This window comes from Mauremys reevesii, linkage group 2, assembly GCF_016161935.1.
Source record: "Mauremys reevesii isolate NIE-2019 linkage group 2, ASM1616193v1, whole genome shotgun sequence".
Taxonomy (NCBI): Eukaryota; Metazoa; Chordata; order Testudines; family Geoemydidae; genus Mauremys; species Mauremys reevesii.
In genome coordinates this window covers 54,709,130-54,735,717 of record NC_052624.1, presented here as the reverse complement: position 1 = coordinate 54,735,717, position 26,588 = coordinate 54,709,130, and the positions used below count along the sequence as shown (strand labels likewise).

Genomic DNA, 26,588 nt, shown 5'->3' with positions numbered 1-26,588 from the left:
CTTTGTGCTCGTCTTTATTGAATTTCATCTTGTTGCTTTCAGACCAATTCTCCAATTGTCAAGGTCACGTTGAATTGTAATTCTGTCCTCCAGAGTGCTTGTGACCCCTCCCAGCATGGTGTCATCTGAAAATTTAAAAGCATACTCTCTACTCCAATATCCAAGTAATTAATAAAAATATTGAATAGTATCACATCCAGGACTGATCCCTACGGAACCCTCTGTATATGCCCTTCCGCAGTCCACTGATAACTATTCTTTGAATACAATCTTTCAACCAGTTGTGCATCCGCCTTATAGTAATTTTATCTAAACCACATTTCCATATATGTACATGAAGATTAGCACTTGGAGCATTAATCTCAGTTGGGACCTGTAGGCACTACTGTGATACAAATAAATAAAAAGAAGTTTAGAAGAGAAGAACATATTCCCATGGCTTTGATTTATGTGATAAATGTGTTATCAATTGTCTGATTTGGACAAAGGTTCATACATGTTTCTGTGGAATTTTCCCACACTTGACTTAGAAAACCGAGATACAGTATTCCCTGAGTAAATGAGCCTTTTTGGAATTCCTTTGCTTTCTACTTCCTGCTTCACAAATTGAGTTTTCTCCATTACTGTCCTAGAACAGCAGACTTTTTTTCTTTTTTCTTTTTTAATGCATGTACTCTGTTACCATGGATAAAATTTAAAGTATATTTATTATTTTTATTTGCAAACAAAATTTATCACAGAAGGGGGCGTATAAGTAAATATTCCTAAGGAAGAACACATTTGTGATCTTCCATTGATTCAGAATCCACAGAGCCATGAAATATATTCTTCAGCTACAGACGGTATTATAGTTGCCATGCATGATTAATCATATTCAGCCAAAAAATACAGATTTTAAGACTGGAAGTTCTGTCTGGTAGCCCACCCTTACTTACGCTAAAGCTGCAAGGTCAATGCAGATTTTCAGCCTTACCTTTTGAATTCCATTGCTTCTGTATGGTCCTGTCTATATGAGTCATTCTATCCTGCACTGGCCTGCTGCATGCTAACTATCCATGTGGACCCTGCTGCTGTGCTCTAAAAGTTCCCTAGTACACTTGATCTACCCCACTTTGAAATGGAACTAGATTAAAGTGCCTTTTAGTGTGCAGAAGCAGGATCCACATGGACAGTTAGTGACTGGCGGGCTAGTGGAGGGTAGATTTATGTCCCAGCTTACCATGAACTAAGTATCAATATAGAAAAACCCTGTGTGGTTCATGAGTACCAGGCTAAGCATACTATGCATGCTCTCAGAAACTAATAAATAATGTTAGATCTTTTGTGTTACTGAACCATAGGACATATTGCACCATTCATTTCTCATTCATTTCAATGTGGCTGAATTTACAGTATGTATTTATAGTATGTATTTTTAAAATTTCACAATCCAGGCCACATACAGCAGAATTAATTTTACTAGGAATTGTCTAACTTAGTTCCCTTGCATCACACTGATTATTTACCTCCAAATATTTAACTGAGATCATCATACTTCCTTCAGATAAAAAGAAAACAAAGAAGTTTTGAACCCAGTAACTGAATGTTTTAAGTAAATAATATAAGACATTATAAAAATTGACTTTTAACATGATAACCAGTTAATATTTCCTTTGATTTTTAGTATTAATATGTCCTTTGTTCTGGACTATTGGATTAAATCTTTAGGCTCTGATCTTGCAAATTTTTCTGCCTGGGCATAGGGATCCACCCATATGGATCCTTTTGCAGTGTTGGGGCCACACATACACAATTTGTGTGTGTTCATGTTTATATGTAAAGCATTTGGCTTAATCCTCACTTCAGATGGCCCACTGCAACTTCTCCATGATGGCCCATCACAACCTGTCCATTTCTCTCACAACGTACCCCTCAATCCAGCCTTATAAAATTCTGCTTGTGTGGGGGAAGTACTTTGTGTGTGTGTGTGTGTGCGTGCGCGCGCGCGCATGTGTGTTCCCGATTGTCATAATAAGGGTGGGTGCATAGATGTTGTGCTTGGTTTGAAGGTGTTTCATGACAGTTGTGAAAGGCTGCCTTAATCTTAACAGGCTATCTCAGCCATCCCCTTCCTGTGACCCTTCCCCTTTCAGCTCCCCTACTCTAAAAATGTTTCCTAGCAGAACCCAGCAGGTCTTTTATATGATACATTGAAATTTTATATTGCAGCTGGTGTTCTCATCAGATGTGCAGTAGGCTCTGGGGGTCATTCATTAATCCAGTAGAGTGGCAGTTGGCAAATCCCTACACATACGTTTGAAGTTTTAAAGTGAAGTTGTACTCTGAAGAGTGACTTTGTAAAAATGGGATTTTGGGGATATATGTTCATTGTAGCTCATTGATTTCTGTATAAAATACACTTGCTTTACAAGTAAAATGGGAATCAGTTTTCATAGAATACAAAAAAAATCAAATTTGACATATGTACAGAAGTAGGATTCCACTGGGGGAAGAAAAAATTATCAGATGATGGTTCATAGCCATTATAACATATTTTTGCATACAGGAGATCATTCATATGGACCAAAATAGACATGAGGCTGAGTTCACTTACACTGCTTTCACATTAGTGTGACTTCATTGACTTCAAAGGAGCAACTTCTGATTTACACTGTTGTGGGATCAAAATCACCCAAAGCATCTGCCCAGTTTGTTGCCTATTGCCTGTCTGTCTTCTGTGTGCCAGATTCTGCCACCTATTGTAGTTTTGTGCTATGCATCTGGCATAAAGCATCTGCTAAGTCATCTTTTCTGGCTACCGACAGATTCTTCTGGCACGAGTGAATCCCTGAACGACATGGAGCTGGAATAGTGGCCTCTTTATCAACCCCTTTTCCTGTCAGTATAAAGGGCCATGGAGATGCTATTTCTGTCCAGTCCCTAACTACCATAATGGCCCTTTGTGGGATCATTACCAGCATTCATAATTTACAGCTCTGGCAGGCTATAAAAGGGCCAGGCTTGGAGATCTGTCCCTAAGCCTTCATATTCAAAAATGGATTTGTAGATGTGTTGGCTCAGTTACTGGAGTGCTTTTTGTTAGAAAACTCAATAACGGGAAGTTGTATTTCCAAACTATCTTTTATCTTTTTTGATGTGTCCATCTTTGATATATTAACTTTTCCCATCCAGGGCCGGCTCCAAGCACCAGCCAAGTAAGCAGCTGCTGGGGTCGGCCAACTGTGAGGGGCAGCACATCCGGGTCTTTGGTGGCGGGTTCCTCACTCCCTCTCGGAGCGAAGGACCAGCCGCTGAATTGCCGCTGAAGACTGAAGCAGCGGCGGTAGAGCTGCAGATCGCGATCACGGCTTGCTTTTTTTTTTTTGCCGCTTGGGGTGGCAAAAACCCTGGAGCCGGCCTGTTCCCATCATGACTCCTCCAACATTTTGCTGTACCAGAAAGAGTTGGGGGAAAGGGCATTCCTTTTCTTTTCATTGGTATGCTATAAGGGATCCAGCTTCTGCTAGAAAATGTTAAATTAATATGTCATGTATTTTGAAAGATGACCTTTCTAGTGGGAGGTCAAGGATCAGTCCTAGTGATTCTTTGGCCAAATCACAGCCCTTGATATGCTGGATATATGTGAACATTGCTTGAAAAAAATCCTGTATGCAAAGAAGCTTTTACATCTTTTTAAAGCTTAATTTTCAAGTGTGTCATACTTGGTGCACAATCAGGGCAGCAGGAAACCTTTGTGTGTGAAAATTCCATGGAACATGAGGACATGTCCTTAGGGTCATGCAGTTGACAATCTGTGGACAAGGTCCAAACAACCAAACACCATAGGATACCCAAAGCTGTGAAATCAATACAACATTTTAGTTTAAGAAAGTTTGCTAGCGGTGTTTGGGGTTCCCAGAGAGACCCATTATTTTACTGGCTCTATTACCTCATGTTACCATAGTCTAGCTATGCATTACAAATAAAGTTCAGAGTAAGGTTCAAATGTTGTCCTTGATACACCCTGGTGTGCTTAGCTCTTGTAGAGGTCCTTGGAGAGCATACCGTGTTTGCACAATAGCTATGCAGAGCAGCATGAGCTAATGATCCAATTTTAGCCATATTTTTGCACTATTCCTGGATTTCTTCCCTTTTAAAATCTAAAAGTCAATGCCACTGTCATGCACTTTTATGTTAAATTTTGTCTTTTTTAAATATCAAAATGGGGGAAAAAACTATGAAAGGGGAGTCCACACTGACACAATATAGATTCTGGTATAAGTTTAGACATTTTCTAGAATTGGCATTATTTTTCTGATTAAGCATAATGATTCTACATGGGCTTTGTATTCCATGGAAACCTTTGGTAAATGGAAGCTTTCCCAGAGTAAGTCCTTAAATATCTACCCTCGTGTTTAAAATAGTACACGTAGCTAGTCTGTCTTTTAAAAATCCTAATATAAAATAATAACTGGATGTCAATGTAAATGCTGTTTATAAACACCCAGTTTGTGTTAAACTTATGTCCATGTTCATTTGAAAAAAATGAAAAAAAGCCAGGTCTTCTTATTTGTCATGGGCGTAGTCCCTAAGTGCTTTGCTGCTTTGGAGCCAGAGTGCTCAGCGCCTTGCAGGATCAAGTCCCATCTGAAGAACAGCTTGGGAGACGGGGGAGGAAATAGTTCCTGAGTTTACCTCCTAGACCAGCTCCCAGCTGAGAGCAGATTCCTAATGCTAGATTGAAGAAACAGTTTGTGACGGAAATGCTGAAGCAACCTCAAAACAATGGTGAAATATAGGGCAATAATATAGTGTACAGAATAAATACAGAATAAAATAATGAAAAAGATACCCCCTTATCTGAATTTAAAGAAGGCTGACATCAAAGTTTGTTAGAAAAAATTTCACACAAGGAAAATGAAAATTGTTCAGTGCAAACTGAGATCTCATCATGCACAAACAGACTCCCGACCGCCATACTGAGCTAACTTCACTGTAGTGGGGACCTGCATGGCTCGAGGGAGGGGTCTGCCTGTGACAGTTACAGGATTAGGACCTAAATTTGCTTTTGATACTATTGATCTGATTCCTTTGCAGTTCTTAATGCAAAAAGTGAGTTGAATTTAAGAACAAACAGTACAATAAGATCTTGAAGTCGACCAGTCTTAACTGAGAGTATTATGAGAAAATGTTTCTGTTATGTAATTTCCCTTTCACACACAAACTAAACCTACACATTCATCCATTTACATATTAAAGGCAAATGAAATATTTGCAGCCCTGTACATGTATGTTAAACGGGCCATATTTACTTCTTCCTTCAGAAGACCACACAGAAAAAAAGTGGAACCCTGCATAGAATCTTTTCAGAGCCTCATGATCCTCTCCATTTTCCTCTTTTATTCATCTCTCCCTCCCAATATTCTGAGCCTCCTCCACATCATGAGATACTTTCTGGTCCTGTATGCTGTGTGCAAGCGAGAGAATCATAGAATCATAGAATTCAAGATCAGAAGGGACCATTATGATCATCTAGTCTGACCTCCTGCAAGATGCAGGCCACATAAGCCGATCCACCCACTCCTGAAATAATTCTCTCCCTTGACTCTGCTGTTGAATGCTCCAAATCATGATTTAAAGACTTCTAGTAGCAGATAATCCACCAGCAAGCGACCCTGCCCCATGCTTCGGAGGAAGGCGAAAAACCTCCAGGGCCACTGCCAATCTACCCTGGAGGAAAATTCCTTCCCGACCCCAAATATGGCGATCAGCTGAACCCCGAGCATGCGGGCAAGACTCTCCAGCCAGACCCTCTGGAAAAAGGCTAACAATATCCTATCATTGACCCTTTGTACTAATTACCATTGTGGCATGTTATTGACCTATTGACTAAACCCGTTATCCTATCATACCATCCCCTCCATAAACTTATCTAGCTTAATCTTAAAGTCATGGAGGTCCTTCGCCCCCACTGTTTCCCTCGGTAGGCTGTTCCAGAATTGAACTCCTCTGATGGTTAGAAACCTTCGTCTAATTTCAAGCCTAAATTTCCTGACTGACAATTTATATCCGTTTGTCCTCGTGTCCACATTAGCACTGAGCTGAAATAATTCCTCTCCTTCCCTGGTATTTATCCCTCTGATATATTTAAAGAGTGCAATCATATCTCCTCTTATCCTTCTTTTGGTTAAGGAAAACAAACCGAGCTCCTCAAGTCTCCTTTCATACGACAGGCTTTCCATTCCTCGGATCATTCTAGTGGCCCTTCTTTGTACCCGTTCCAGTTTGAATTCATCCTTCTTAAACATGGGAGACCAAAACTGCACACAATACTCCAAATGAGGTCTCACCAACGCCTTATATAACGGGACCAGCACCTCCTTATCTCTACTAGAAATACCTCGCCTAATGCATCCCAAGACCGCATTAGCTTTTTTAGCGGCCACATCACATTGCCTACTCATAGTCATCCTACGATCAACCAGGACTCCTAGGTCCTTCTCCTCCTCCGTTACTTCCAACTGGTGCGTCCCCAGCTTATAACTAAAATTCTTGTTAGTCATCCCTAAATGCATAACCTTACACTTTTCACTATTGTATTTCATCCTGTTACTAATACTCCAGTTTACAAGGTCATCCAAATCTCCCTGGAGGATATCCCAATCCTTTTCCGAATTGGCAGTACCTCCCAACTTTGTGTCATCCGCAAACTTTATCAGCCCACTCCTACTTTTGGTTCCGAGGTCAGCGATAAATAGATTGAATAAAATCGGACCCAAAACCGAACCTTGAGGAACTCCACTGGTAACCCCCCTCCAACCCGACAGATCACCCTTCAATACGACCCTCTGCAGTCTCCCCTTTAACCAGCTCCTTATCCACCTCTGGATTTTCATTTTGATCCCCATCTTTTCCAATTTAACCAGTAATTTCTCATGCGGTACCGTATCAAACGCCTTACTGAAGTCAAGATATATTAGATCCACCGCATTTCCCTTGTCTAAAAAATCTGTTACTTTCTCAAAGAAGGAGATCAGGTTGGTTTGGCACGATCTACCTTTCGTAAAACCATGTTGTAATTTGTCCCAGTTGCCATCGGCCTCAAGGTCCGTAACCACTCTCTCCTTTAAAATTTTTTCCATGACTTTGCATACTACAGATGTTAAACTAACAGGCCTGTAGTTACCCGGGTCACTTTTTTTCCCCTTCTTGAATATAGGAACTATATTAGCTAATCTCCAGTCAAACGGTACAACCCCCGAGTTTAGAGATTTATTAAAAATCATCGCTAACGGGGTTGCAATTTCACTCGCCAATTCCCTTAATATTCTAGGATGAAGATTATCCGGGCCCCCCGATTTACTTCCGTTAAGCTGTTCAAGTTTGGCTTCCACCTCAGATACCGTAATGCCTACCCCCATATCTTCATTCCCATCAGTCCCTCTATCACTATTCCTTAGCCCTTCATTAGCCTCATTAAAGACCGAGCCAAAATATTCGTTCAGATATTGTGCCATGCCAAGATTATCCCTAATCTCCACTCCGTTTAAAGTTTTAAGCGGTCCCACTTCTTCCTTCTTGGAGAAGCAAGTGGCCAAGAATAAATAGCACTGTTAAAACATGCAAAGGCAGACTCAAATCAGCATAAGACAACATATACAGGATACTAACATAATATTTAGTCAGGTGATCACATACTGATTATAAATGTAGCCTTTAAGAAAAATGTTCAAAAATTACCTTTCTGCATATTTTGCTACATAATGAAATTTGCAACTGGATTTCTCACATTTAAACGTTTGGTGGTGTTTTGTTGTGGTACCAAGATATAAATTATTTCATATAATGTGCATAAAGCAGATAAATGCTAACCCATTTGTGAGCTGTGAGATTAAGAAATGCTACAGTTAATATATGTGCAAAAGCTAGCATCAGTGCACAGTGTGAGAGAATAATGAAAACACTTTTAATTTTATGGCTCTGACTCAGCAGAGCACTTAAGCATATGCTTAAAATTAAGCAAATGCATAAGTACATTCTCATACACTAAAGCATTTAAGCAAATGCTTAAGTCCTGCTTAAATCAATGATGAGTCAAAGTTAAGGACTTCCTTAGGAGCTTTGCTGAATTATGGTTTATAATGGCAGTGGTGGTATATCCAGAAATTTTTTTAGGTAAATATTTAAATATTTCCATTATATAGTAGCAATGAAAATGATGTGGCATACAGTAACAGGATAATATTAGTTGAAGGCACTTCTTTGCCTCATACCTCACTAATAAGTAGGAGCTGGAAGTAGGCATGTACCACTTAGAGTCTGGGATGTGAGATGGTGTTACTTCCTGTCTGTTTTTGGAGTGTTTGAAGCACCCACACGTAAACATCAAAGTCATGTTTTGTGTAGTCTCTTTTGTTGCTACCAGTGCATATCGGTGGGAGCTTGGCAATTATAGAAACAGGGCCTCATGTTCCTATACCTGGAATAACTACTTCTGGGAATGCTGAATGCAGGTAATAGCCCATTAGCTACAGCATCTAATCTGCTCAGTAGATACTCGTTAATGAATATATAGAGCATTGAAGAGCATTTTATAAGGGGTAGGATGGAATAGTTTCCTGTACCCTATTTATTACTGCTGATAATGTAAAAATTATAGGGGAATATTCAAAGGCACAAATGGGAGCAATCAGCTACCTAGTGCAGTCAGTAATACTATTAGTATGCACATTGCCCTGACTCCCAACTTTTTCCTCAGACTTTTTGCTACCCTTGCTCATTGCATCATATCTAATTGTAGATTATAAGATCTTCAGAGCATTAGACTAAGCTTTGTATTGGTTCTTTAAAGCATCACATATTTGTGGGACTGTATGAATTATAATATAGATCCCCTAGGCATCTTTTTCAGTGTAAAATTATCTTACTGCTTCGGAACTCTTAAATATGCTTTGTTTTCATATAGGAGAGAGTGACTGTGTAGTCTTTTGAAAGAAGTTCATGCAAATGGGGAGTTTCAAGATGTTAAATTTCTTCTTGCACCTGTGAAATGCCTTCTTGAAGGTGAATTTATAGACTCTTTAGTCAGTGACCCATGTTAAATGAGGGACAGATTTAAGACATGGTGGGCACAATTGTAGAGTAGTTATGTGTCATGCAATCTGTGTGACTGTAGATTAATCATGCCCGTTAGCTTTACTTCTAGAGTTTAGGAGACAAAATTAATTTGTTTGATACAGGAAGTATGGTTTAACTTTAGATGTTCCTTTGTATCTAGTGGCACTTAATCCAGTAGATTAATGTTTTTTTTTCCCTTTCTTTTTCAATGATTTATGTTATAAAACACAGGACTTCTTCTGTTACACCTAGAGATTTCTCCTCTGGGTAAGCAGCATTGTAAATTTATTAAATACAGCTACAGTGTCATGATAACTTTTAGTATGATGGTGAAGTGAGAACATTGATCTTATGTAATTTGAGTCAGAAAAATCTGAACAGATAAACTATTTGTAACTTTTTGCAGCTGAATAAGAACATAAGTAATATTAGTAACAGAAAAAGGCCATCTGGTGCAATTTTCCTGCCATTTTTGATTGATTATAATCTTAACCACCTGCACTTTAACTGTGCCCTCTCCCCAGTCCCATCCTATTCCAGAAACAAGTATATCTATCTCTTGAAAACTTTTATACTGTTTGCTTCACTAGCTCACTCTTTCCTTATAACTTTGCATAAAATCTGAATAATATGTATTATTATTTCTAGCACAGTAATCCCCAAAGGTTCCAATCATATCAGGCTCCAGTTATATTAAGTGCTGTACAAACTGTAGAAACATAACAAGAGACATCCCTGCCCAAAGAATTTATCCTCTAGGTTAAGAGAGATGCAACAAGTGAGTGTAACAGATAAACAGAAGGAATGGAGGATTAAGATTGAGTCATATGATTGCATAGACTAGTCATGTGCACAGTATACAGGCACAAAGTTTTCTTGGGGTGCCCAGGATTGTGAGTCGCTGTGTTCCCCCTGCCTTAGCATGAGAGAGAATTGCTGGTGCTAACATGGATGTCAGCTCCCTGACACTCCCAGTGGGTTAGCCACCCAATATCCTTACAGGTTTCAGAGTAGCAGCCGTGTTATTCTGTATCCGTAAAAGAACATGAGTACTTGTGGCACCTTACAGACTAACAAATTTATTTGAACATATGCTTTTGTGGGCTACAGCCCACTTCATTGGATTCTATGCATCTGTTCTTTTTACCAATATCCTTAGTGCTCTTCCAGCCCCTATTTTCCTTGCAGGTTAACACTTGGTGTACTCCAGTCCCTGAGCTCCTCTGAAAAGTCCCCCTGTAGAGTCCAACCCTTGTCACTGGACACTCACAGTAATTGCCAGGTTTGTTGTTCCTAAGGGAACAGTATACAAACAACTTGATTAGTACAATTCAGGATCAGGTCTTTTATATAACTACAGCATGGAGATGTATTTATAGTGAAACAATTGTAAATTTATTATTAAAGACTGAGATTTAAGAGATACTGAGTAAGGATAATGGAAACAAAAATGGTTACAACTATTAAAAAAAAGTCAAACACAGTTCTTAGAGTCTAAATTTAATTTTAACAAGCTAAAACCCTTATCTACAGCAGTTTTGCCCTAAGGCTTCCTTGCAGCATTTGTCCAACCAGGACAGCTTAGGATCCTGTTTTCATGAATATAATTGCACTGCCTGATTAGCTCCTCAAATAGAGGATAAAAATGGTGTTCTTTTTGCACTCCTCTGAAAGTCCACTCTTTTTGCCCCTGAAGTCAGGATGACCTCTGTGATTCCTTTCCTAGGGTTCTGGCTCCAAGGTGTTGTCCTATACTCCTGTGTGTCCCATATGCAAATATGCTTCCATTGTATTGATTTATAATGCTTAATTTATATGGGGAAGAGAGATACATATCTTATCTCCTCTGTGGAAGAAACCTGTTTGTCAGCTCCGCCTGGGACATTGGTTTTAACATGCAAGTTTATTACCTCTACGCAACTTCTTAAATATCACCCACACATACATCTCACAATGATGATAAAGATCAGGATGCTATGAGCTTTTATTAGACACCTTACGTGACTCTTTTTGGATAAGCAGCATGTTGGGTGCTGAGAGTCTTTTTCCACTATTGGGGTCCTCTGCCAGCATAAGGTAGGCTTGATCCTGTGATGAATGTGGACAAGTTGTTTAACTTTTATTATAAATCTTGATAGCTCCCATGCTCTGTACACAGACAACATATACTGCCATCCAGAGAAAGACATTTTAAAACATTGTAAAACTTTCTACAAATATATTTCCTATTAACCACCCTGCCCCACAACCCCCACCCTCTTCATTTTCAGTAAAAGATTTGGTACTTGGTTTTTTCTTCAACTGTGGGAGGAGATTAATGGCTGTAGAATAACAGACTATGTCTTGTGTATACTGGAGTTTTAATTGGCACAGTCCACCTAAGGAGGGCAACAACAGATTCTGCTGGACAGTTCTGAGCCAGCCGTCTCAGAGCAACAAAACAGCTATTTTAACATTTATAATAAAAGTGTCATACACTAGCAATATAATAATACAACTATGATACTTGATAAAATAAAGAGCTGTTTTCCTCAAGAAGATCTGCTTAGTATAAACATTGTTTAGGTTAAGACCTCCCCACATTTTGTATGTTGCATTTCATAGCTTTAATGTTAAGTTTCTTCTTATTCAATATATAGCCAGTGTAACAGTCCATCCCTGCTCTGAAACACTAATCTCAGGTTATCTTTGAGGAAAAAATCTGTAATTTAAATATGAAACATTGGAAGTTTTTACTCAACTGGTTCACAAAAAGCCCCTTTTCCACACTTGATTAAAGTTGCCAACCCTGCAGGATTAGCCTGGAGTCTCCAGGAATTAAAGATTAATTTTTAATTAAAGATTATGTCATGTGATGAAATCTCCAGGAATATGTGCAACCAAAATTGGCAGCACTACTTGACACCCCTCATTCCCCTTCCCCCCACCCCAAATACCTTCTGGCTCAGAAACCCAGCTCCATCCTGCCCATTGCACCCACCATTCACTCTCCAGTTACTAGGCCTACAGAAACTAGGGGATGGGGCTATAGGTGCAAGCAGATTGGCACATGTAAGGGAAGCTCCATCCCCTTTCTCTGAGTGGTTAATCTGAATTAGTCCCACAGAAGTTTGTATGTATTTCTTGCTCTGCACCACTCCCGTTCCCTCTACTGCCTGAACAATCCAGTGTTTCCAGGATTCCCTGGACTCCCCCAGTGGCAGCAAGTGGTATTGAACCTGGAAATATAGTGGCCAAACTGCAGTCTGTCTATATCTCTGGTGCAAGACCCATCTGGCGAGTAAGTCAGGGTAGAATTTGCCCCTGAGACTTCTCTGCATGCTTGTTTACCCACTCCACCTACAGTACCTTCCTAACTATGTTTTTAGGAAAATAGACTATTAACCACTCCCCACTTTTTCATGATTGAAGTGCGAGACCAGATAATATCAGCAGTCATAGCACTCCAGTAAAAGGTTTTGGGCCAAGCCCTCTAGTGTGGTGTGCCAATTTATGCCCCGTTGCCAGCTGATCTTAATGCTGGTGTACCTGGCTGCGGGCTCTTACGCCCCTAGTGCAGACTTAGGGGATGTGGTTTGAGAAAAGGGATGTGGCTTGAATGGCCCCAAAGCTTTACTGATCCTTAGCCACCACTTCAACCATTTGGGATCATTAAATTAGGGCGGCCCTTCAGGCTGTTCTAATTTACATCTGGGACTAACCCAATGCAGCAGATCTAGGATTGGGGAAGTACAGAGGTGAGCTTTACACTGCCCTGGCAGCTTTACTCACTTGGGCTGTGTACTCCATGGCAGGAGCTGAAGATCTGGTGCATTTATCTAGCCCTTCTGTCAATACGGTTTTCATCACCATGTTGTCTGAGTGATAATCTCAGCTGCACTGCAATTGATACTGGCTGGAGTCCGTGTGTTGCCTGAAGGATGCAGCAGTCAGTAGTTTAATGAATGACACAGAAAATCTGGTGTTGTGTATGTGGTTTTGGGAATGGGAGTAGAGTATAGGGATTGACAGTAACAGTAAAGAAAGCGATATCTCTGGTGCAAGTTCATTTGTACATGAAATATACTGTAAATGGGCTATGTGTGACTACCAAACTGTATAATGCAGGAATAATTGTTGTTTGGATTCATGTTCTCTCTTGGAAGAATAATTTATGGGACATTTGCACAGTGCCGCCTTAAATATTTTTGGGTGACTTAGGACCCTTGCAGTATATCTGATTAAATGACTGAATGTCATATTTGAGTTCAGAAGGTTAAAGTCCTGTTGTTTTGGTTGGAGTTGTGTATATTGAGCTTGTTCCAAAGCCCATTGCAGTCAGTGGGAGTCTTTTTATGTTGAATTAAATGGGCTTTGGATAAGGCGCATATAGTACAAAACTCAGAATTTGTGATGCTCCACCTAAGAGTCCGTCTAACTTTTCTAGGGTTTACCAATCTAAAAGCTCCAGGAGGCCTGATATTGAACATAAATGGATTTATCTGAAGTAATTAAAAAAGTCCATTTAATAGGAGAAAAAAGAGAGAAAATAATACATTTTTGATTATTTAAAGTATTTTGTGCTAATTATTTTTTAAATGTGCCACCTGCCTTATTAATTATCAGACCACTGAACTATTTTAGCGGTGGGGGGAATGTAAAGGTAGAAAATTAGTTTATTTTTTAAAAATGGAAGGGAATTTTAAATCCATCCAAAACGTTGTAAGCCTTTAATGCCTATGATTAGAGCATAAGAACCATTAGTGGATGTGATATGTTGACAAAGGCCCAAATCCAGAAGTCCATTGAAGTCACTGGATGATATTGGCAATTCAGAATATATTTGAAAAATATGTATATATGAATGGCACAGGGTTTGCACTAACTGATACTAGTGCAGGATGTGGATTTCAACTCTGTACCATGTTTCCGTTTACCTGAAATGTATGCTAATCAAGCTATTTTTTGTCCACGTAGGATTCACTGTACTGTGGGTCATGTATAAATCATGAGTTATTAAAAGTAAATATTAAAGATTATTATGAGATCCCAAAGGATCTCTAGAGTCTGCGCTTGAAGTGAAAGTTTGAAGAACAGGTGAAATTTTGGCTAAGGAAAATGAGGCAAACACCTACTTTTACAAAAACTGCCTTGGAATCTTAAGCTTGGAAGGGATTTAAGCACCCAAACTCCAGTAAATTTCAGTGGGCTCCTTTGAAAATTCTATCTTTATGTTGATATATAGGAGACAGGAACTTGGTTTAATAAGACATGCAAAATACTCCCAAAGAGGAAATTGTATAGAATCCATGGCTCTGATTCTCTTCTCACACTGGTTTTACACATTGTAACTCCATTGACTGATTTTTCAATGTTAAGTCTCAATTTATCTATTCTGGAAAGACGAAGAGCTGAGTAAATTCTGCTATATGAATGACCCATATACATTTCCCCTGATTGACACCCCTCATTGTGTCTAAATATTGGCAGACTATTATTCACTACAATTTGTCATTTTTTGCAATATCTCCTAACATTCCTTGAATGTGGTGCTTTGGGGAGGGGGACAAATAAGAAACATGAATGTTACTTGAGTTAATATCAGTCATTGTTTCCTTCTTAATATCCTGTAAGTTTATGTTGCTTTAAATGTATGCACATTCAGAGGTTTAAACATTGTGGGAAAAGGATTCACTGGCATCCATTCCTGCCATTAAAGTGCTTCCCATCTGAATATCGGCTGCCAAAGTATGTGGTATCCTGCAGAGCAAGAGGATGAGGACATAGATTGCAATGAAGCTGAACAGTTTGCACTTCCTAGCAGTGACACCAGACATCAATCTTTCATAGAGACAGCCTAGAATACAGGAAAATAAGAACCCTCAGAAAAGAACAAAAGGAGAATTATCTTCTCTTTTTCCATTTCATTCCAGCAGTTTCCTTCTAAGATCCTTCAGGATGAATATGTTCTCAAATTCCATATGCTGACATTTCAGTGGCTCAGTTTTTAATGCAACTTGAAGAGATAGAAAAGTAGGCATACTGAAATACCCAATTATTTGATTTTTAACATCCATTTAATTTAGTTTCAGGTCTTCATATCATTGGGCTATGGAGCAAAGTGCTAATTTGGTCACAGTTAATGTTTCTCACATTTATACCACAGAGTTTGACATTAGTATTCAGTAACACCAAGTTATATTATGCAGCTTGGCGATACTCCAAAATTCAGAGTTGCCAGTATAGTAATCAGCAGCCATATTTGGAAAAGCTTTGAATCAGATTTTCAGTTGGGGGAAAAAATGGTGTTGCTCCCTTGATTTCACTGGAGCTATGTTTGTTTTTTCCAATTTTCACTAGCTAGGAATTTTATCCTTTACTCTGAAACTTCTTGCAGGCATTTATTTTAATATATAAATCTGGCTTCACCAGCTAAATTGATTTATGGGCATGCAATTAATGAGCCATATGCTCGTCTTTGTAGTAAAAAGGTGTGGAAAGAGCTAAGAGCTAAAAAAATTGCTACATAAATGAGCTGCATGAGTTAATATGTACCAAATCACTCCTTCAAAGGGGAAAAAATAAACTTTGCAATAACCAGCAGTGGGTGTGGCTAGAAATTCCCACTGAAGAGAGAAGTAACTGAAGATTTTGGGCCAGATCCTGGGTTGCAACTGTGGAATGCTCAAAATAGATCAGAGTGTTGGCAAAAATGAAGTATTAAGGCACTATTAAGTCAGTCTTGAAGCTGCCCTGGCACTAGTCCATTCCCTGGTATAAATCAAAGCAGACTTCAGACTGTTGTGGCCAAAGGGGCCCTGGGCTGTTATGACAACCAGGGATTGCTGGAGTGCAGGGATAACCTAACCATACCCCGTACGTGCAGTTGGGATAGGGAGTGGCATAGGCTGCTATGGTGGCTCCTCACCATCCGAAGATCCATCCTTATGCTGAGGAGATCCTCTAGGTCTAGGGGTTCACATAAGCCAGCATTTGGACACACTTATTCTCCTGGGATGGTATAAAGCTGCTTCAAGGTACCAGAGAATCAGGTCTACTATCTTGGGGAGGATTTGAAATATTGCACTTCCAGCATATGGGAGAATTTGTAGTAGGGGATCATAGTATACCGAAATAGGCAGCAAGCTTTTTTGAGTCTCTCAAAATCTGAGATGAAGCATATGAAGCTTCAACACTGTGCACATGGCCTCTGCATGCTTTACCATCCTCTAAAACTTCTGTATTTTTCCTAACTGAAATATGGATTTCTGACAATAGCAAGTTAATGCTGCTTTGGAATATTTATCCTTTGAATTTCTTCCTCATAGAGGGGGAAATCTGTTCATTTAGCCTTGGAGGTAGTGGAGATTGAGCCAATATTGAGTGACTTTACTGAACATCTGCTGTGGTTTGTGGAGTTGATAGCATGGCAGGGTGGGGGGTTACTATGAGATAGCTGCAGTCTGCAGCATTATCCTCCAGCAGCCACATGGAGACTTCCATACAGTATAAGTTAATATTGACCCTGTCATAATTGACTTATGCAGACTTCCACTTCTTGCCTTCAGCTATTTGGGACCAGACATAGGTAGATTGACCATGGCAGCCTGGCTCCTGAAGATGACACAGACCTCCTGAGGGAGCTACGCTGCATTGGAGAGACAGTGGTCCCTGAGAAGTATTGTAGATTTGCATGAATAGCCTAAACCTATAAGGATGGCAGGAATTCCCCACAGATCTTATGATATGGCGGGCCACTGCTTCTAAGTGTTTTGCAGCTGGCCAGAGTCTGCTCCCCTGATCTCATTATACTTCAGAAATTTTGCAGGTTTAAACTATATCTGAGTTTTCTGAATATATCTTGTAGTCCCCTGAGATTTTGCTGTAGGGGGACATGATCTGCCCCTTTTCCCCTTGGGTAGTATATGTAATACTTTGGCTTTCCCTGAGTCTTCCCACGTTTCCTCAGCCCATTCTTTCTGGTTTGAGTTTTGCAAATCTTTTCTGTGGGAGTGGATTTGTGTTTTCAACTGGTATGGCAGCAGATCAAGCAAGAGGTTTTGGCTGGTGCACAGCTTTTGGAGACAGGTTTTGTACTAGGTTGCTACAGCTTTTGGCGTGTAAACCATGGGAGCATATAGCCCAATGTACTACTTGATTATAAGTTAGCCCACTCACTGAATATTTTACTGACCACATATAGTAATTTAAGAAGAGGGGAAAAAAGCAGAGATAGTTTAGGGAAAAAAGGGCAGAAAAAACACCTCTTTTCTCATCACAAAAGAATCATGCATTTGATTGTCTTATGAAACTTGCTTATTACATTGGTGACAAAAGTTAATTGCAGAATTACTTCGTGCTGCTCTATCATGACATCATACAGTAACTTTACTATTGAAAGTCTACGAGTTATTGTGTGATATAGCATGCGGTAACCTGGACATTAATTTGTGTCACCACTGTACTCTCTCAGAGAAGAATATTGCTTTGCACATATACTTGTAAAGCACCTTTCATCTCAGTATTACAAAATGCTGTATATATAATGAAGGCTAAATTGTGCCTGTGGCGAGGAGGGGCGGGGGTATGAAGTTTCCCCACCTCACCTCCCTTTGCAGGCACAATTCTTCTGGGAGTTCAAGCCAGTGCAGCCCCTGCTACATGCTCTCCCAGAGTGCAGTGTGCACTTCCCTCTCATCAAGCCGTGCAGGCTCAGCTTTGCTAACTGATGCCATCTTCTACTGAGAGGAGCATCACCCTCAGTACTAGCCTGTAACAAGTCTGCCTTCTTTCAACATGCAAGGACTGGGATTGTGTCTGGCCCTGTTCAGGAGAACAAGGTGAATGGGACACTCCTTGCATCCTCTTTTTTGCACCCATGCAGGACCATATGCAAGTGCTGGGTCTAATTCATTTATCCTCATAAAGTTCCTATGAGGCACTGTCAACTGCTCTTGGTGCACTCTTTCTAGGGGTTCCAGCTTTTTCCCAACTGGTCCTCTTCAGTTTGTTTGTAACTAGATCAGTCCATAAACTAATTAATTAAATTGTTTAAATTACTTTATTTGTTTTTAATTAGATCACTCCATAAACTCTTACTTTACATTGAATCTGTCAGCCCTTAAACTCCAGGGCTTGCAGTCTCCTTGTTGCCCCTCTGCTATCCCAGGCCTTCTGCCTCCCTTTCCATCTCTGTTCCCCCTCCTTTATATCTGGGTTTGTTTTCTTTATCAGTCCCAGTTGTGGGTGCATGTCTCCATGATTAGTAGTTCTGGCAGCTCTGAGGGGTGTGATCAGCCTGATTGCCGGTAAGCAGGGAAGACTCTCCTCTCCCTTCTGCCTGTGCTCAGTATGGGGTTTGTAAACTCTATTACAGGTATATAAACTGAGAGAGGTTAAATGACTTGCTTGAGGCCACACAGTGATTCAGTAGAAGAGCAAGGATTAGAACTTGAGTCTTTACTCTTAGTCTTTGAGTTAAACACAATGTTAATGTTAAATGATTTAAACATAAAAATGTTGAGGATATTAAACCCATCAAACTAAACTTGTGAGTAGGGGGAAAAAGTGTCTGATTTAACATAAAGAGAAATAACCAGGTTAAAATGCCATGTACCTCACATCTCCTCCATCCCCCGGATTAATGTAGTGCTGTACAGGCTGGGATACACTGGGGAGATATATAATACATATACTCCTTTGGGTGTGGGATATAGTACACTCTTCCACATAAATTCCTTGGGTCAAATCCTGCTCTCATTTAAACCTGTGCAGCCCTTTGGTGGTAGTGGTGTAACTGAGGTAAGAATTTGACCTCATGGGAATAAAATTTGTGGTAGGAACGATGTGGAGGCTCTCAGTAAATAATGTATTTTAGCATTGTTATTTATTTAACAACAATTTACAAGACACAAATACTGTGAAACAGTTCCAGCCCAGGGAAACTAAGGGTATGTCTACACTACATGTTAAAGCCCACAGCAGCGAATCACAGAGACTGGGTCTACAGTCTCAGACTTGCGGGGCTCACGCTGTGGTGCTAAAAACAGATGTTTGGGTTTGTGTTGGAGCTTGGGCTCTGAAGTCCAAGGAGTGGGCCAGGCTGCAGCATCAACACTGCTGTTTTTAGCACTGTAGTGTGAGCCCCGCAAGCCCGAGTCTGTAGAACCAGGCTCTGAGACTCACTGCCACAGGTTTTAAAATGCAATTTTAGATGCATTCTGAGAGTCTTAGAGCAGCGGTTCTCAAACTGGGGATTGGGACCCCTCGGGGTCATGAGCAGGGGCGGCTCTACAAATTCCGCCACTCGCGCTGTCGGGCGCTGGTCCTGCGCCTCCGCGGGACCTCCCGCAGACATGCCGCTGGTCCCGCGCCTATGGTGGAGCTTCCGCAGGCATGCCTGCGGGAGGTCCACACGAGCCGCGGGACCAGCGCACCCGCCGCAGTCATGCCTGTGGGAGGTCCGGTCGTCCCGCGGCTCCGTTGGACCTCCCACAGGCATGACTGCGGAAGGTCCGCCGGACCCGCCTGCCACCCTCCCGTTAAAATGCTGCCCCACGCGCGCGCTTGGCGTGCTGGGGTCTGGAGCCGGCCCTGGTCATGAGGTTATTACATGGGGGTCTCGAGGTGTCAGCCTCCACCCCAAACGTTGCTTTGCCTCCAGCATTTATAATGGTGTTAAATATATTTTAAAAGTGTATTTAATTTATTAGGGGGGTTGCACTCAGGCTTGCTATGTGAAAGGCGTAACCAGTACCAAAGTTTGAGAACCACTGTCTTAGAGATAGGCAAAGACAGACAAGACAAACAGGGAGATCGATAGGGATGTTGATTTAGAGCACTGACTCTCTCTCTCCCCTCCCCCTCATCCTCCGCACCAATCTAATGTTGATGTGGAGATGGTTGATGACTAATGCAGGTTACTGTGTGCTGGTAGGGCAGAAGAAATGAGCCTTCAGGAGGGTTTTGATTTCAGAGCAGTTGGGAGCCTCCCTCCACTCCATACCCATCTTTTGTTGCTATAAGATAACTGTCTCTCTATAAGGTATAAGCTATAAGGTAAAGCTCAAATGTGTTCTATCTGTGTGCTTCTTCATCCAGCTGTTATGCAAATATGGCACTCAGCAGGGAGCATGGATCTCTGAAAAAGTCTGCAGATATATTCATAAAGCAAAGTAGCAGAGTAGATCAGTTGTAACTGAGCAGGTAGATAGTGGATCAAACCCATCTTGTTTTTCCAGTGGAATAAGTATTTGATAAACAAAAGCTAATAGCTAGATACTAAGATTTTTTCTGTTTACCAAAGTAATCTTAAACCCATTAGCTATAGGGAATGCAGAAGACAGATGGGAGTCCCTAACAAATTGTAATTGTTCTGTTTGGGCCTCTTTGCAGAAGGGTCTAAATCCCACAGAGGAGGGGCTCACAAATGGAAGAGGTGGCTGCAAAGTTTGCTTCCCCACCACCTTCCTCTTCAACAACCACTGTTGGGGCTCTGCTTAGCAAGGCCATGGGAGAGGGTGGAGTCAGGAGACCAGCCATTTTATCGACCTGTTCCCTTGTAATTGCAATGCAATATATTTAATGATACCCAAAGCATTGTAGGTTACTGCTCCTCATTAGGTACTGGTGACTCTCAGAGACCACACTAGGTGGTGGAGGAAGGGAAATATCTCACCACTGACCTGGGCGGTCATTAGCCAAAGCCATTCATCACGTGGTACCTTTGTGATGTAGTACACATAATTGTAAATATTCTCAATGTATGTACTGTTAGATAAGTCATATGTTTCTGTTTCTGACTGAATAACGTATGCACCTTACCCCACAAAACATAACAAAAATAGCTAGATTAAAATTAGATTTTGAATTCAAATACCCCTCCCCCCCCGCCATTCACTTGTCCATAGCCATGACTTCTGAAAAAAGAATCAAAAGCCATGCTTCGGAGTGTATTTCATTAAGTGGTAATACAAATATGTTCCACATTGTCTGCACACTTTTTTTTTTAATTCTAAAGCCTATGGTTGAGCCCTCTGAGTGAAAAAACTTGAAAAGAAATTGTTCATCTGTTTAACAGAACTGACACATTTTTACCTTGCTGCTGTTCTTGGGGTGTTGTGAAAATTTCTGTTTTCACTGACATAGCTTCTTGAACAGTTTTTATTGGCAAATGCATTTTCTCCTGTTGTTAAACAAAATATGGTGAGTTATGTATCATGGTGAAAGGAGAAGGAAATTAAGAACAAAGGGTAATTTGAACTTACTGTGTTTTGTATTTTGAAGAGAAATCTTATGCCTGAGATGAGCAGTTTCTACCATCACATGGGAAATTGATTTGAATTTAAAACAGGTAGCAAAAGTGTTGAATCTGATTTTGGGCTATTACAATGGGGTTCCAGCATCAACTACCACCTCTAAAACAGCCTACTTGCTGATTGATGCCAAAAAGTAAAACTTGTGCAAGGAGAAATTCAAAGTGGAGAAGAATCAGCTATAATGCCAACACTGTAGAAAGTGGGTGTTTATATATCAGTATTAATGACAGTGGTTTATTGGGGTGCATACCCTTATTTGGGGCAAGATCTTCCCCCTCCCATAGTAAAACCCAGGGAAGAAGATAAAGATGGAGGGAAGTTCTGAGAGATTGTCTTAGTGTTCCTTTGGATTGTACTGTTGGACGAGTGTCATTTATCTGCAGAGAACAGGCTGTAGCTGCAAACCTAATATCCACATGGCCCTGGGGAGAAATCCATAAACTAAATTCCTGCCATCTACCAGGGCCTTCTGTGGGTTTGGATTACCCCAGGGTCATTTAATAAGGTGGGACTTTGTGGAGTTGTTTCCTGATGTTGAAGAGTAGGACAGCTCCAGGGTATTACTTTACTGAAGTAATTTCAGTAGGGCCAATGGGGAGACAATGTGTGCATCTTCTATACCATCAGCCCCATGTAGATCCTAACCCCAGAGACAGCCCTCCATGGGGTCTCAAGAAGGGGTTATGGTGTCATGTAGATGGTTGACCACCTCCCATCCCCAAGGAAGAGAGATGAAATCTGTACTGTGAAGAACCCTTCTGTGGATTGGGGAGGGAGAGGAATGTTGTGATCTGACCCTCAATTTTTATTTAGTTTTCACTTAGTTCCCACAATAATTCATCATGAAGTTACATGGGAGTTAGAGCCACTGAATTCAGTGGGAGTTTTCCTGAGCAGACCTCTGGATTTGGCCTTTCATAAGTAGATTTTAGGAGGAAAATTAGGGTTTTTTTGAGACATTATCCATCATCTGTTGCATATAATAATTCAAATCATAACCATTGTTCTGATACCTATTCCTAATTTTGTTGTGTTCTGCTCAATTAAATTTTTCAGTTCACTTGTTAATCATGCATGACGAAGAAAAAATGACACTGTGGGTTGTTGTTTTTTTTTAAGCTTTATATAGCTAGCACCTCAAATTCCATAAGTGCCTACTTTCCTTGGTTCTTTTGGGGAATGGGGATGGAGAGGAAAAGGGTACAGATTTTGGCCATCTTTTTAATTTTATTATCTGTTTTTTAAAAATAGGCATTGGGTGCACTTCTACTTTCCACCCTAAGGAAGGGTGAAAGACAATGTTTTACAATTATATTTTCATAAGTAATTTGTCTTCTCTTTGATTCATGGAAATTTAAAAATATTGCCACCTAAGCTTTCTCGAGACACTTCAATTTCTGTTCCTGATGCTGCTGATTAGTGAACAATATGTTATTTTCCTTGGTCAGTCTGCTTTTTACCTTTGAGACATATTTTGTATTTTACAGCATATTATTTGTAGCTGGATATTGTATAATAATAACAATAGATTGATGCCTAGATTCAGGCTTCTTAGTCACAGTTATAAACTATTGTTAGTGTAAGTGCTGCTATTTATTCTTTTCTTACTGGTCTTTCCTGCTGTATTACAGAAGATGCAATTCTGCAGTCCAGAGCAGGATAAAAACTTCAGTTGAATTCAAGGGGAGTTTCACGGCCTTGGCTACCATTTATCAGTTCAGATGAGACAGAAAATATTGATAATTTTGTTCCTTTTTTTCTTCTTCAATTTTGAGGCCAAATCCTGAAGTCCTTAGGCAAAACTCCCTTTTATCAGGCCTATACTCAAGCAATATAAGTTGTTTGGCACTATTTCCCAAAATGAAAACAGATTGCAAAACCATAATAAATGTTGCAAAAATATGACAGAACTAATAATTTCCATGAAATCGCATCTCCTCCAATTTCACTGTAATAGTTTGGGAAAGTATAAATGACAGATTTTGACTCTTATGTAGGTAAAAGCTAATAAATGCTGTGAAAGGTGACATTTGAAAAATAAGAAAAAATACTGTTAAAATGCTGATAATTTCAAGTTTGATCTTTTGGATGATTTTATAAACCCAAATCTGTTGCAGTACACACAGGGACAGTAATGTTAAACTGCTTCAAATTAAAAAATAGCATGAATATTAATGATGGTCAGTTTATTCAGCTAAAACAGGATAAAATTAATTTCAAATTACTGACTCTGCCCTTTGCTATGGTGACTAGATAGTAAGTGTTAAAAATAAGGACACTTTTTTTTCAGGGGTAAGATGGGTGGGAATACTTGCGTATATAAGACAAAGCCCCTAATATTGGGGTGATCCCGATATTGTCAGGACATCTAGTCATGGTAGCTCTTGCTCCCAGTGAATTCCAGGTGAGTTTTTCCATTAACTTCAGTGAGAGCAGGATTAAAGCTTTAATGGAGTACAATATAAGGATCAGAAAATATTCTTAGACTGAATTACTCATGGCAGTATTGTTTGTTTTTTTCTAATACTGCTCTACTATATTTTCAACTTACTGATCTTCCAAATCGATTCTCACATTTGAGAAGATTTTTAACATGCAGTTAGCCTGCTCATTAGATTAAGAAGCTTTTTTAATTTTAAACTCTGTTAATAAAATGTCATTTTATTAATTAGTTTTGAAAACCATTTGACCTTAACCAGAATGAATGTAGACTGTAAAAATCATCACAGATTCCCTTCCTTGAACTTTTCACAATGCTGAAAAATGACTGAGGGAAATAAGGAAGATCCAGTTACTGTACCTTGTTTGTACAGCTGTACTTCATTGAGTGAAGGCTTGTGTTACACACAGTTTGTGATAGGAAGTAAATGCTTTTAAAACAACTAAGACGACAGGTTTTTAACCTCCACCTTTTTAGATTCTTTGTTCACTCATTTAGCTTCTGTAGAGGTCTTGGGAAGCATTTCAAATACAAATTATTACACAGTATTGAAGCTCACCTGAATAATTCATCTCCTAGTGAGCTCATTAAGGCAGCATGCATTAAGATGTCCACCCCCCGCGCCCCCCCAGATGACAAATGTTAGATAGAGTGCACACTTGTTACTTCAGGAGAAGAGACATTTAAGGAATAAAGGTTTCTCAGATTGAGTGTTAAATATGTTTTGTGATAGGTAGTTTAAATTGTAGTTTCAAGACAACTATCATAAGGATTTTCAAAGGCTTAGAGGACAGTCAGAAATGATGAAGTTGCCTCATAAATTACTAACTTGTCACAGTTCATTAGATACAGAAATTCTAATTTCTAGCATACAGGCACTCTGTTATTTCTCTAGTCCCTTGAAATGATGAAGACACCTTGAGATTCATTAAGGTGTTTGATTTGGCATCCGTTTACTTTACAACTATGTGTTAATCGTCAGTCCTGAACCATTTGACATAGTTTTGGCACTAGATAATTTCAAGGCATTTGAATACACATTTGTAAGATCACTCTTGTGGATGGGATCCGAATATCTGCCAAAGGCAGTTTCCTAATTGTTCCGGTGAAACATTGCCATTAGTGGGGAGGATTTAACTGGCTGTCAGCCAATCAGTTTTCAAATTCTGTATCAGCTGAGACTTTATGTAAATTTCATCCCTTTAAACATATGTGACCTTTAATTTAGTTGCAAGCTGAAAAGGCACCTTATGGGGCTATATTAACCACCCACCTTCTCATTATAGTGTAATTAAGACCTTCCTCACAGCCTCTTGCAATACATCTGATGGCCATGAAAGATTTTTGGCTTTCCTTTCTGCTTGATAACCTCCCACTTAAGACTGTCCAAACATCTTTAGATTTTCAAAGTTTCATAGCAACAAGGCCACCCAGAGTGGTACTTAAAGAAAAACATGCCTTGGTAAACAGTTAGTGTTTCTCTGTTTTGCTCTGAAACATGCAGCAAATCAAAAGTGTCATGCCTTTGGGGCGTGTGACCTACACCAGCCTCGCCCAAACCTCACCCATAAAACAGTGCCCCAGTCACTATATTTTGACTGAATCCAAAGTTCCCAGACAGTAATACCTGAATGCTTTGTTTTTCCATTTCTTGTTAATAGGCAGACAATGGCCATGTCCTTGTGGTGTGAGTTTCCAGGTGGGCTTGAAGACTGAAGTGTCCCAGAAAGTTACTATTTAAATTTTTTCTTTACTCATCAAGCACTAAAACATTTTTAGTATCCAAGTCTGAAGGAAACCTGAAGTATGATACTGGAATCCACACCAAATTCTGGTCCCCTTGAAGTCAGTGACAAAATGCCTGATGAAAATATAATTTAACCAAGGCTGCCTTCCCCTGACCCTTCATCTCACATTTTCTTAAAGCCTTCTACTTTCTTTTGTAACCTCATTCTTCTCTCTCTCAGCAAGTAAATTACACCCACTCGTGTCCACTTACCAATGTTTAACCTATGCCATTCTCTTCATCATCTCTAAATTCAGATCTGAAGGTTAGTTTTTATTACCTGCCATATTATGATAAAATAGCAAAATGTAAATTTTGGAATCATTTGCTTTTAGGTTAAAAAAAGTCATGGGAGACGAATGCGGCTTTGTTCTTTCTTTCTTTCTTTCATGCCTCATTAGAAATTATGTGTTTTGCAGAGGTTAATATATTGTGGGCAGCACACCAAGTACATCATAGTTCTGAAGCTTATAACTTATCCACAGCACTGAGACAATCTGTACTGCAGAGATACACTTCTTGGGTAAGTTATGCAAAATGCAATAATATAATTTAACTTTATTAAAAATCACTGCTATATAAAATGACAGCTATTTAATTTTGTCTGAAGGAAAATAAAATGTAAGTCAAGAAAAGCACAGTGCAGAAAGGTAATTTGAGGCATCCTGAGAATCGAAAATAGGTACGCTTACACACTCATTGGGATGTGTGAAAAGGAGAAATAAAGTCAACATTGAGAAGGCCAATTATAGTCCCAGGCTTTCACACAATCATAACTTTCTAAACCTAATGCAACATATTCTTCTTCATAATGCCAGCATAGACACAGAGTAACAGATAATGGAGTTACTCTGGATCTATGCTGGGGTAAATGAAGGCATGGGGAAAGCCGACAGGTATGGAGAAGCACGTGGTTCGGACACAGACATCCCTTAGGAGGAGCGTATGGAGATAAAATACAGGTAGGATC

The 26,588-nt window shown here is 39.9% G+C and overlaps 1 protein-coding gene across 6 annotated transcripts in view; it reads left to right on the top strand.

Moving 5' to 3' along the window:
• The window catches only part of AGMO (alkylglycerol monooxygenase), a 515,888-nt gene that overhangs the window by 86,498 nt on the left and 402,802 nt on the right, over window positions 1-26,588 (top strand). For all 6 annotated transcript variants that reach the window (XR_005593863.1, XR_005593864.1, XM_039523587.1 and 3 more), the window contains exon 4: window positions 26,038-26,141. Coding sequence is in view for 4 of the 6 variants with exons in the window: in XM_039523587.1 (XP_039379521.1) it covers window positions 26,038-26,141 (104 nt within the window). In the remaining 2 variants the exon portion in view is untranslated. The remainder of the gene's footprint in view (window positions 1-26,037; window positions 26,142-26,588) is intronic.